General features: G+C 40.3%; 2 protein-coding genes across 3 annotated transcripts in view; one reads left to right on the top strand and one right to left on the bottom strand.

Annotated features, from left to right (window-relative positions):
- yap1 (Yes1 associated transcriptional regulator) overlaps nt 1–5,952 on the top strand; it is a 31,050-nt gene extending 25,098 nt beyond the window's left edge. For both annotated transcript variants that reach the window (XM_083637270.1, XM_083637269.1), the window contains 3 exons: nt 922–1,052; nt 2,373–2,485; nt 3,039–5,952. In XM_083637270.1, the coding sequence (XP_083493396.1) occupies nt 922–1,052; nt 2,373–2,485; nt 3,039–3,274 (480 nt within the window). In that variant the 3' untranslated portion in view covers nt 3,275–5,952. The remainder of the gene's footprint in view (nt 1–921; nt 1,053–2,372; nt 2,486–3,038) is intronic.
- A 5,187-nt stretch (nt 5,953–11,139) lies between these two features.
- Nucleotides 11,140–13,699, bottom strand: part of maml2 (mastermind like transcriptional coactivator 2) — a 57,673-nt gene continuing 55,113 nt past the window's right edge. Inside the window, exons 3-5 of the mRNA XM_083637947.1 lie at nt 13,226–13,390; nt 12,671–12,779; nt 11,140–12,562 (exon numbers count right to left, since the gene is read on the bottom strand). Coding sequence (XP_083494073.1) covers nt 11,715–12,562; nt 12,671–12,779; nt 13,226–13,390 — 1,122 coding nt within the window. The 3' untranslated portion in view covers nt 11,140–11,714. The remainder of the gene's footprint in view (nt 12,563–12,670; nt 12,780–13,225; nt 13,391–13,699) is intronic.

Here is a 13,699-nt window from a genome sequence, read left to right as displayed (position 1 = left end):
CCGACTGGGTGCTTCAGTGGATGAATTGACTGTCACAGGCTGTAGGCGACCTGGACACTTAAACCAGTAGATTGACCTGCCATGCCATTGTCTCCAATACATAAACTGTGGCAGCGCCGCGGTCACGGCCGGATAAACAGTTAATCAATCTATAGAAATTTAAACTAGGTTTCTGAAAAACACTACAGCAATAGTGGGCTGTGTCAAGACAGCGACAGTTAACCAGACTAGCAATGGAAATACCGCAATTTACTTTCAGAATAAAGACATTAAAATTCTCACATTTGGGGGGAAAAAGGTATTTCAACGAACGAAACAGCAAACCTTGTATCAAAATACTTTTGATGTTAAGATTACATATGGCGTGAAACTGTGGCTGTAAAGCATCACTCAAAATGAATATGAAGGTTAACATTACAAAAAGGGTTTTATTTTTAACGCCCACTGCGGAAGACCTACTTTTACATCCTGGCTGACTTACTTTTACATCCTGGCTGACTTTTACATCCTGGCTGACTTGACGCTCGTAGAGGAGAGGAGTGCTGTAAAGCATGCCTTTTTCTTTTTCTTTTTCATATTCCATCAGTTGGGTTGCATTGGAGTGGACACAAAGTAAAGCCAATTTAAAGTAATTAACCATTAAAAAAGTTGGATTTCAGTCTGTGGACGTCCGTTCTCAAGGGGTGAAAAATAGCGTGTGTCTTCCCGATCAAAGCGGATCCGATAAAAAGCCTTGTCTATTGCAGAGTCATTTGAACCGGTATCACTAACGGCTTTGTAACCTTTAGACCGGAGAAAAAGCTGGGAGTTTGTGGATATTAGTATGTTTTGGGGCCAATCTAAAAGGGGCTTTTATTACCCATTGTGGTGAGCATAGGGGGTTAATTTGTGTTCCTCATGTATTTTTTTTATCACCCACAGGAACTGGCTCTGAGGAATCAGCTGCCTACCAGTATGGAGCAGGACGGCGGCACCCCAAACCCTGTGTCCTCCCCTATGGCGCAGGACGCCCGCACCATGACGGCTAACAGCTCTGACCCATTCCTCAACAGGTTGGTTTCATACAGGAAATGAAGCCAGGAGTACAGGTCAAAGGTCAGGGGTGCATCTGTAGCGCAAACAGAGGTCATTTCCCTGCTACAATAGTGGCCGAGGTGCTGCGCTGATTGGCGACGGCTCCCGTTGTGCTTTAGCCCGTGTGCTGTTTGAGTTGGAGCCCTGGTGCGAGCTCCCTGAGTTACACAAGTAGGAAAAACAGAAGGCCAGTCTGTGGGCTTAACCCTCTTCACATGGTAATGACTCATTCAGACCAGCCGCACCGTGCCAGAGTTCACTGCACAATGTTGACCTCTGCTGGACATCTGCTATAATGCAGCGAATCAGGCCTCGAATGCTGGTGTTGTAATCATTTGAAGAAAAGTATAAAACCATGGCAGCGCAGTTCCAGAAACTGTAGACAGAAATGGATCTGTCATGTCTGAATTTTTCCAAGTGTGTCCAACTTGCACAAGTTGAGCCGGTCAAGAGACTAAAACCGGGCACAACTTGAGACTTAACACTGAAAAAGGTTGCGATTAAGGTATATTAAGGTATTAATAGGAACTTGGGACTTTTTTTTACTGTGTGTGAATGCCGCACCGTGGAATTCTGGAAATTGCTTCCCCGGCAGTCCAAGCCCCAGTTCCACAGCGAGCGGACGAGAAGTGCGGAGAGAGCTGAATAGCAAGCAGGCCATGAGAACATGTGGTCCAGTCAGTAGACAGGACAACCTAATCTCCCCTCCCTCCCCCTGTTCCCTCCACTCCCCTGCTCTCACAATGGCCTCATTCATCCTGCCTCCACCATACTCTGCCTACATATTTCTCCTCTGCTAATTACTATAGGCTTGTCAAATCTCTCTCTCTCTCTCTCTCTCTCTCTCTCTCTCTCTCTCTCTCTCTCTCTCTCTCTCTCATCATTGCTCTTTTCCTATATTCTACAACAGGGGAGGGAGAGGGAAAAAAGAGTGAAGCTCAGTTTCAAGAGCGTCATTGGGGATTAGTCACCATAGTCATTCAAATAGAGATGGAACAGCAAGTGATTGTCTTAACGTGAGGGGATGCAAAATGTCCCGAGGGAATCCAGGCCATCAGAAGCAGGCCCTGTTATCTGTCAGCCTGTGTGCTTTTAATAACCTACTGTGTTTGCTTTGGTCGGAGTGTTTAATTAGATTCATATAGCTTGGCTTCAATAGAGTTAAGTGGAGACATCCGAAAGTTCTGCTGGGACAAAGTGCACTAGGTTTTATGAAAGTCATGATGTATGGTGATTTGTTGGGTAGACTTTGCATTTTTAACCGTTTTGTTGTTGTTGTTGTTTTTGCGTGTCTTCAGCGGGACCTACCACTCCAGGGATGAGAGCACAGACAGCGGCTTAAGTATGAGCAGCTACAGCGTCCCTCGCACTCCAGACGACTTCCTCAACAGCGTGGACGAGATGGACACAGGTGAGTCTGGAAGCAAACTGGCCCATGTGTGATGCTCGTGGGAGAATTCCCTCTCAATTCTCTGAACATTACTTACTTACGCGTCCAACACTCTTTTTCTTAAACTAGTAAGCTGCAACACAAATGTTGCGGCTTACTAGTTTAAGAAAAAGATCTGTATTATTATTGTTTTGCTGATGTTTTTATTTGATCTTTTTAAAACTAGTTATTATGTACGATATTATGTAAACCTGCTTTAAAAAAAAGACAATTGAGGATAAAACACAAGAAAGTCTGATACTATTGTGTTCCTCAGTTGTCAATGACTCAATATAACCATAAAAACAACAGACAAGTAAAAGTATTGGTATTAGGACCATAATAATAATAATAATAATAATAATATTAATAACTATTATTATTATCATCATCATTATTATTATTATTATTATTATTATTATTATCATCATTATTATTATTATCATTATAGCACTATAATTATTCTCATTGCTGTATTAAGCTGATGCCCTGACACAGTCAAAGTATTTTAACATAATGTTTTACTGTCTATCAGGGGATTCGCTTTCGACCTCCATGGCGACGCAGCCCAGCCGTTTCCCCGACTACCTGGACGCCATCCCGGGGACAGACGTGGACCTGGGCACCCTGGAGGGTGAGAGCATGGCGGTGGAGGGCGAGGAGCTGATGCCCAGCCTGCAGGAGGCGCTGAGCTCCGACATCCTCAACGACATGGAGTCGGTGCTGGCAGCTACCAAGATCGACAAGGAGAGCTTCCTCACATGGTTATAGAAGGCTCCTTAACCTTACACTCTGAACTGCTGCCTGCTCCAATCTGTGAAGGATGCATCCATGCTTTGTACAAGACATTTCAGCAAGCCTCTCTGGACCTCTAGCTCTGCCTCGGCATATACGGCCAAGCTCTTTGAGGCAGTATTTTCTGTTTCCTTTCTTTTCCCTGGTGTTTTTATTATCTCTTTATTTTGTCTGTGTCTTCAAGGCTGGCCCATGAACAGACAATTACTCAAGGGTCCCCAAATCTTTCACAGGTCTGTCCGTGAATCTAGGGCATCTTTACCTGGGGCAGGGGTTGCTCCTTCCCCCTGTCTCCCCCTCATAGCTGAGCTGGGCGGGTGCATGTACTTTTTTTTTAAGGACTACCATCATCCATAACTGCCTGGAGTCTCTGGTGCCTCTTTTCCTGCAATATAGTGTGAAGCAGCACTACTTATCTGTTTGGGACTATTGCTTCTAGCTCAAATAGCATTATAGTTGGCCTTTTTAATGTTTTTACTCTTTATTTTTATTTTCAACGAGCCTGAGAAACCAAAAATGATGTATCTGAAGCAAAACGAACAATACTGATTTGGAGTAAAGGTAACGCGAGGCCCAGTTTGGACATGTTGGCTTTGGTGGGGAGGGATGGGGTTGGACGGTGGAGCCTGGGGACCTACTACATTGCTGCTTGGCTGTGCCAGCAAGTCTAAGTTAAACCTTTGTCAAATCAAGTGCCTTCAGTTGTATTCTTTTGAAAGACGAGCAAAGCAAACAATTACCAAGTTTGTGTATTGCAGCAATAAGCAATATGAGAGGTTGTATTCATAACATCAACCACATTCTCCTTTTATGTACGTTAATGTTCAATAATCAAAACTGTATGTCTGTTTTATAAACACATATTATAAGGGGATTTTAGGGATTTAATTTCTTGTTGTTGAACCCTAGCTTCTTTGTATCTCAGTCTTATCCAAGCCTAATTTCATGATTTGTTCTTGGTTTAATCTTTTTAATTATCTTTTATTTTAGGGTATTGCATTATGTATTATAGCGTAGATCAAATGGCATTTTTGCTTTTTATTTTTAAATTCTTTCATAGATGAATTAATACTTTTTAACAGGGTCAACTTTCAGCACATCACTTCAGCAGATGATATTCATTCACCGAGATGAAGTCTTCCACAACAAACCGACTCAGTTTTGGCTCTTTTTTTTTGCCAATTAGCTGATTCTATCCATGTCTCTGATTTCCTATATACGCATTAGTGTTATCGTATCATGCAGCTTTTATTACTGTTCTCAATGTTAAGATATTCCTAAACATTAACCAAAAAAAGGTAAATCTCTAGGCTAAACAGAAACGAGAGCTCTTTGATCAATTAAGCCTCATGACGATGCTACAACAGGATACAAGATTTACAATGTTTGAAATTGTCTTCCTGAGAGCGAGCTGGTGCCCTCTGGGCCTACGCTGTTCTGTGTTGAAATGAGGGCTGCTTTTAAACCACAGCGAGGACATGTTGAAGCAGGTTTAAGAGAGGAGTGGTGTAGAAGGCCAGGGTTTGACTGACGAAGGGGAGTTACGCAGATTGTATAATTTCTTGTGGGGGACAAAAATAAGAAAACAATCAGTAATTATTTCAGTCAGGAATTGTTGCGGGAGATTCCAAAGATGTTTTTGTAATGACTCTTTTAACACCTACGTATTTCTGCTTTCCTTTTTAAAGAGTCCAGAAACGGTATGATTTGTAATCAGCCTGTGTATGAAAAAAGAAGAAAAAAATGTATAAGCTAACGAGAAAATGATGTAGGTTTTGTGTGTTAATGGATATGTCTGAGTAGATATAGCTGAGAGAGTCCATTTTTAGACGAGATGGTTGTTTTGAGTGACTAACCCTGAGATTTAAGGATGAGGTTTTTTAGAACAGAGAAGCAAGTGATTCTTCCATAGCGCTCGCACGTTGTTTACATTCTCATAGAGCAAGGAACTACTACAGCAATGGTGAAGACAATATGTTGACAATTCTTCCTCACGATCAAGATTATTTTGATGATTATAATGTTTACATCATGGCTACACTTTTGCATTACTGCTGTAATCTTTTGGATAATCAGCCTACCATGCCTGTCCTTGGTTGAGGAAGCCGTACAGTATGTCACATTGATTATATTGCCAGCCAATACATAAAATTGGTAGTATTAACTTGATGGAACAACATTGTTTAGATCAGAGAAAAGTGAACAAAAATGGTGTTGTGAGAACAGATTCTGTTTCAGAGACTTCCATTTGATTTTGATTTGATTGATCATTAAATCATGGTGGATTTAAGATGGTTAAACAGTGTTGATGCAACTGAAATTACTTGGTACACTACAGTGCTTGTATTGCACGGCTACAGAATTTTGACTAAACGATGCATTTTGTCACAAACATGATTTTATGCTTACTTAGTGTTTAATTGTCAGAGCATATTAGCTGTTGACTGTCATTGTAGCAGTAGAACTAATCACACAAGTTAAAGGATTTTGTATTTAGATTTTTCTAAATGCACATGAAATGAATTTATATTCAATAATGATCTGTTCTTTTTTTGATAGATATATATGTGCATGTGTTTTAGAACAATAAATTCTGTTACATTATATCTCTCTTCATATGATACTTTGAAATTGGCCTGAAATAAAGTATATACTTTGTGGTAATACTTTTCTTGTGTGGTCATTATGTGTTTTTCATGTCTTCCATGTGTCGTATTTGTCTGTTTTCTGATGTTTATGAAACTATTTCCAGGGTTCCTAAAATCCCACCTCCATAGTATCCGCCATAGTATCTTATCTAGTGCCATGTTGTTGAGCCGGATTTTAACCATCATGGTAACGTCAACACACTTGTAATTACTGTATCCATATTCCAAAGAATTCACATCATAGACCACATTCCACAGGCAAACATCATTACTAGAATAATACTTTCAGAAAAATGCTTGACACTGTTTGAAAATATTTTACAGTAACAGAAATTCTTAGAATAAGTTGATCTGAACAGTGTTATTCTCAATAAATCACTTGGACAGGGCATGAAATGGATAATCTTTGAGTAAGCCATGGTGTTTTCCAGTGTGCTGTAACTCAACTTGACTTCATAAAACAACTTGCCAGAGGTATGTTTATTTGTGAGCCTTTGAGAGTGTCAGTTGATTACAAATGCCAGCGGTATCATTCCTGCTATGAAGATGAAAATGAAACTGAAGATGGAGCCAAATGCAGGTGGATACAATGTTCTACTGCACGCTTGCACCTGACGCAATATTTTTTTTTGACTAAGATGAGATGAAAATACTTAGACACTTAGTCAACGAAAACTTGACTAAATAAAATCAGGATAAGGTTGACTAAATATGATAAGAGCTTAAGAGAAAGTGGGTTATAGCTCACTCAGATAAACATGTGAATATTGTGTGATATGCAAAAGTTGTTGGTTCAATCCCAGCCTCAGGCAGTTTCTTAAAAAGAACTCCCATTATAAGCTGCAGCAGTGATTCTTCTTTATCATCACCAGTAGTTTGAAATAAGCTAATGAAGGAGACTAGTCAGTCCCTGACTCTAGCTCAACTCACTGGTACAAATCTCACCTGTCTCACTCTTTATGCTCTGTGTTATTGTCAGTGTGTAGAAATCACAAGCTTAACTCCCAACAGCTCATAGCTCAGTCGACTGAGCGGCTGTGTCACTGTCTCTGTCTGACAGGTAGATTGTTGGTTTGATTCCCGATGGAGGAGACATATTACAGTCTTTAACATCACCAGCGTAGCGCCTCCTACAGGCAGATACACAGAGCGACACAGCGCCTCCTACAGACCCACAGAAATGGACACTGTGGATAGACTGCAAAGAGATCCAGACATGTCATATACTGAGTCTGGAGCAGTTTTTCAAAAAGTTATTTTTACGCCTAGCGGCAGCTAGCAAAGGGACAACAGAAAAAAGGAAAATGTACATCCGATGTCAGTAAAATTTCAGCTCTCTGTGGTTGTCCATCTCATAACCCTCAGCTCATGTCTCTGCAGAGGTCAGGGGGGGAGAACATCCCCCCCCTTAGATCCAGGCAGTGCCAGCTGAACGGGATTAGAACCCACAACCTCTGGCCCCGGTGTCTCTGTGTGTATTATTCCTTCACACCACCAGCTGCCCTTCACACTCACAGCTCTTCTCCGGGCGCTCTTGTCTCTTCCCTCTGCCTGTCACCATTCAAAACTGACTGAGGCTCGAACCCACGACCGCAAAAGTGGCTGTGGCTGAGGTCTCAATATTGCCAGGCAGCAAGCCTCTGTGCCACCAATTCAGACTGATTGAATGAGGTTTTCTCAGGGCTTTAAATGACTCTTTCCTCTGGCTGTCGACATTCAAAACTGACTGAGGATGGAACCCACAACCTCAAAAGTCACTGAAGCTCAAACCCACAAGCTCCAAACTGCTAGACAGCAATCCAACTATCTGAGCTAGTGGGTCATAGTGATTAAGACTAGAAGATTAAAGTATAGTCTTTATGCATCTTAAAATATGTTTTGAAGTGATCTTTTAAGTTTAATAGTATTTGAATTATGAGTTTATATTCACCTTCCAAAGAAAATACTTTTTTACTTTTATACTTGAGCCTGTACTTTTTTACTGTTACTTGAGTAATTTAGTTGAATCAGTAGTTTTATCAGAATCTTTTTAACACAATTAACTACTTAAGTAAAGAAAGTGCGTACTTTTCCCATCTCTGCTGTAATATGTCTCCTCCTTCGGGAATAGAACCAATAATCCACCTGTCAGGTAGCGACACAGACACAGTGACTCATCCTGGCAAGCTATGAACTGTTAAGAGTTCACTTTCTGAATTCTACACACTGTGTTCACACTGACAACAACACAGAGCATAAAGAGTGAGATAGGTTGGAAATGAACGAGTGAGCAGCTGTTTATCTGACTGAGCTAGAGTCAGAGACTGCCTAGACTCCTACATCAGCTTATTTCTATGAGTGTTCAAACTACTGATGATGGTAAAAATAGCATCATGGTTGCTGCCTGAGGCAGGGATTGAAGAAACAACCTTTGAACATCACACAACATCCACATGTTTATGTGAGTGAGCTATAGCCCACTTCGTCTTGCAATGCTTTCATATTGTAGCTTTAAACCTTGATCTGTGACTGTTGAAGTAGGTCTGACAAGAAGGAGATAAGAGAGGAATATGACTATGTGATTTGAAAAAGAAAGTTGCGCTTCACAATTAGGAAGTTCTTTACCGGACTTAAGAGCATGAAAATCTTCTGTAAATATCCTGCGGTCTTTTCTTTTTTAAGAGGATTTTTTGGGGGGCATTTCTGCCTTTATTTAGATAGGACAGGCAGACAGGAAAGGTGAAGATAGAGAGAGGGGATGACATGTGGCAAAGGACCAGATCTTCCCAGGTACTAAATCGGCTGGGATCCAGTAAATCTGGATGCTGATTGATCTGTGTGAGGGCACCAAACAGGTTTCCTCAAGTCAGGGAGTGGGTCATGGGTGTGTGTGGTGAACACGCCATTGTTGAGAGGGCATAAAAGCTCTGTTCCATCTGTGAGCTTCGGTCAGCTGTTTTTACTCTGATGGGTTTGGCTCCAGTTTGGATCTCATTATCAGTTTCTCATCTTGCTGCTGATTCCTCTGCTCCATGTCCACTGCCAAGGGTATAAAGACTATGTGCTAAACTGAGGGACTGCTAGTTACACTTCAAGCCTTGGCAAGTGGCACACCCATCAAAGTCTGAGGACCCAGAGGGAGATGTTTCAAGGGTGTAGTTGATGTGCAGATGATTGAATGGCAAATAATTGCATTATAACTGTGATTGGTAGTAGTTGTCACTTGTCAGTTTGTGACATGGTTTTTCCACGAAAAAGGTGCACATAATGCGTAAAAGCGGGGGGAGCGCAAGACGAGAGAGACAAACAAACAACATTGCATCATATTTGTCTGTCATGCATTACAATTAAAGTAACTAGCCTGTTTTGAAAAATGTAAGGAGCAGAAAGTACAGATATTTGTGTTAAATTGTAGGGAGTAAAAGTAAAAAGTTGTCAGAAAAAGAAATACTCTATAAGGTACAGATACCTGAAAATCCTATTCAAGTACAGTAACAAAGTATTTGTACTTAGTTACTTCCCATCTCTGGGTTTAGGCATGAGGAGTGATGATTGGTTAGGTTAATATCAGGGTAAGAAAAAGTCCACAATGAAAATAAACCTTTTGATTGACTTTATATATATATATATAGAGAGACAATAAAAGATCCAAAGGATAGCATGTAAAAGTGTAAACACTTATTTCCAACATGGTCCATGATGTTTTATTGTGTTCTCTTGTGTTCTCAACCTCGATGATTTTTTAAATGTACTGTATGTATTCCTGCTGGGCAGTTGTATAGGTATCTTTTCATCAATTATCAAATAAATTCAATCAACCAATCAATCAAAATGCTTATTTCAATTGTGGACTTCTTCTTATCCTGATATTAACCTAACCAATCATCACTCCTCATGCCTAAACCTAACCAATCATCACTCATCATGCCTAAACCCAACCAATCATCACTCATCATGCCTAAACCTAACCAATCACCCCATTTGCATGTGAAAGTTTCTGCCATTGCCTTGTGGTCACTTGTAGTATTATAGCTATATTTTTTTATATTCTTTGGCCAAATTAATTTAAAAACTAATTTGAATGACGGCTAAACCATATCTGGTTTTATTTGGGGACGGGGGGTTCTTCATTATAAAGTAACTTTGAAGTCATAAAAATCTATTTTCTTAGCACCCCCACAGATTGGTCTATCCTCCCCCAACCCCCACCTTAGAAAAAATCCTGGAGCCGTACCTGTTCCTTTCATTTTATTGCCCAAAATTGTAGTTTGTAGTCTGAGTAGTTAAACTACGCCAAAATGACCAAAAGGTAGTTTAACTACTTGACTCACTACGCAAATATGAATGTAGTTGAACTACCAGCAAGCTACTACAAAATGTACAAACTACATGTAGTTCACTACTCCCCAACACTGTTGACTACTCAGTATGATGCATCACTTTACATTAGGGTACACAAAAATAATAACTAATGGTCAGGTAATAAGTAAGTAACGATTCGGTACTGATGCAGTAACAACTCTCGAGCAGCACTTAAGGGGGGAACGATAAAGGTAAGTGGTGTTGTTAAGTAATAATGAATAAGTCGCACTCTTTGGATTGAACACCTTTGATATACCTACAAAATAATCATTAACTAATGATTAACTACTCTATATATTCACAAACTCACATTTAGGCTACTAATCATTAACCATCTATTCAGGAATTGACCGATTAATCAGTAACTAATGATTAACTAATATATTCACAAACTGACATTTATTAATCATTAACGAACGATTAACTACTGAACTGACCGACTAATCAGTAACTAATGATTAACTACTACATTCACGAGCTGACATTTAGTAATCATTAAGTAATGATTAACTACTCTACTCAGGAACTTAGATACTAATAATTAACTAATGACTACCTACTCATTAACTAGTGATTGACTAATGACAAATTACTCATTAACTATTAGTTAATGATTAGTTTACTAGTAACTACTACATTATTTGTGTACGTTATTGTAAAGTGTTACTGAAAAGTCTCCTTTAGAAATTATTGCTGTCTTTCTTCTACATTGCAAACCAATATAAGCATTGGTATATAGTATACCAATGCTTATAGCTATAAGCTAAAGCTAGGAAAACAAACAAAGACAAGACTTTGTTCAAATCGATTTTATTAATTACATGAATTATAATGTCTCAATACTATCCCAATAATTATTAAATATGACATGAAAAAAATTAAATGGTTACACTATTTAAATTGCATCAAAAACCACCACAGATGAAAAGCTTGAAGAATAAGTAGGAAAACATTTGTTGTGGCAAGATATAGTTTATATGGTAGATAAACAAAAATCTGAAGGTAAATACCTTATCATGCTAAATAGTGGATGCAAATTTAGCAACTTAACTTGAAATACCAGGACTATTTTTTTTAAACAATACAGCAATGTTTTCTTTTCACAGTGTGAATTTGGTATTGTTGTATCCTATACGACAGCACTACAACATGAGCGTGACAAACAGACCACAAAAATTGTCACTGCAAAGAAAAGCAGTTTCTTGGTCAATATACCTGGAACAAAATAAAATTGAGTAGTAAGGACAGAAGTCTTTTCACAGAAAATACACAAAACAATACAGTATACTTGGATAACAAATAATATGAGCTTATAAAATTCCATTTGAACATAATTTACAAATGTGACCCCCTACACCAAATATCTGTATCCTCTATCATTTGAGCTGTGGGTCCGTTTTCACCGTTAGCAAATTGTGACCCCTGATTCAAGAGTGTCCGCCCAGAATCTCATCCAAATTGATATCTTTCATCCAGTCATCATTCCCAGAGCCAGACTTGAGCAGAGAGTCTATGAAGTCAGAGTCTGTGTTGATCCCTGGAACTGTGTTGTCTCCCTCTTGGAGGAAGTCAAAGGTCAAGCGGTTGGCCCGGTTACTCTGGTAGCTGTTAGAACTGGGGCTGGCTGCTGCAAAGTTGCCTGCAGGTACTCTCTGTTCAGGGGAGGCTTGGTTCAAGTTGCCCACTGTTGATGGAGAGGCCATCATTGGTTGTTGGCTGGCTCTGGGGACCGCGCCCCTTATTGCAGGGTTCAGAGGGAGCATCCCAATGTCTGGTGCTACCTGGTTGGGAGGGCCGATGTGCCTGTGTTGGTAGGGATGGTTTGGCATGTCCAGCTGTGCACCCTGAGACTGTAGCGGGTTGGGTAGCCTCCTAATACCGAGCCCAGTTGCCACTTGTTTGTTGCCTGATGCCCACCCCATGTTGACGTTTGTCATCAAGACTCCGAGACCCTGGCCCGGTACTCCTGTGGACTGCAGGTCAACTGTCGCTCTCGGATGCTGCATATTTCCTACACTGTTCATCCCGAAAGAATTCCCTTGTGCGTTTGGCCCCGGGAACCTAGATTTATTCAGATTTAGTCCAATTCTGTTCTGATTGTTGTGTTGCTGGAACTGGCCAATACAGGAAGTTGGATGACAATCAGTTCCAATACCAAATCTCCTGTCCGTCGATGAAGGGCTAATTTTTGAACTGGAACCATTGGAGAGGTGACAAGACATGGATTGTAGGTCATTCTCAGGACCATTACTCAGAGACGGGGAAGAATTGATACCTAGACAGAAAACAGAATAGCTGATTACAGTAAGGGCCACCTGTGCCGTGATAGTACAACATGTTCGTATTAAGAGTATTTCTATCCCATCAGAAATGTACAGTATACCTGTGAAGATGTTTCCTTGCTGTACTCCCACCATACTTCTTGATTGCTTATAATCAGGCGGTGGTCTTGTGAGATGACGACTGAACTGATCTTGCGCATTGTCTTTGTCCTGAAATGAAAAGACAAAGTAGAGGATCAGGATATTGATGATGTGATTTATCAGTTCAAATGGTAAAAGCAATATTCCACTTAGCTTTTCACCACGATCAGATGTAGCATTGTTGTGTTTGAATGAGGCCACGAAAATAGCCTGAAAACTTACATTTAACATGTTTGTGAACAGATTCAACAACATATCCCACTTGTAAGACAACAAAGCAGTCAATGTTCTGTTGTCATTTTGCATTTCTATTCTTGGTTTACACTCAAATTTGTCTACAAATAAAAGTAGATTCAGTCTCCTAACAGGAACTATCCCTCTATGTTCTCTTCTATATAGCCGCCGACAGATAAGCCCCATGTTAAAACTAAGTGGAATATTGCTTTAAACCTGTGGTGGTATGAGGCATTGGCTATTAGGTAAAAACTATACAATGTAACATGTTGCTTGCTTACTGCATCATTGATGGTGTGCTGGTGTTGGGCGAGCTGTCTCTGCATGGCCTGGGTTTTGGCTGGGCCTTTCTGCTGGTTGTTGGGTGCTGGGGCCCGTGGCTGCGACTGGGCAGACATGCCTCCAATGCTGCCGTTAGTGGGCAGCCGTGGACCAGGAGGAATACCCTGAGAAGGCAGTAGACACATCAGGTGTTTTTTTAGTATCAGTGGCACTACTTTTTTTCAAGGTATATTTATTGAAGACATTTTTCATTTGTGGCACTACATCAAAAATATATTGTTCTTGCCTGATCTTTGTGGTAAGTGCTGTGAAAGCTATTGCAATTACAATAGGAGTACTATGAGCACAGCAAAACAAAATGCTGCAATAACCTGAATGTACCACTAGAGGGCAAAGCTCTACTAGGAATGGTGCATCTGTGTCAAAGATGCTATTCAACCTCCAGAATGTGGTCAAGGCTACTCCCTCTGCAG

This window comes from Poromitra crassiceps (assembly GCF_964638095.1).
Source record: "Poromitra crassiceps genome assembly, chromosome: 5".
NCBI classification, from domain to species: Eukaryota; Metazoa; Chordata; class Actinopteri; order Beryciformes; family Melamphaidae; genus Poromitra; species Poromitra crassiceps.
The sequence above is the reverse complement of the archived record's forward strand: the minus strand, read 5'-3'. Positions and strand labels throughout refer to the sequence as shown.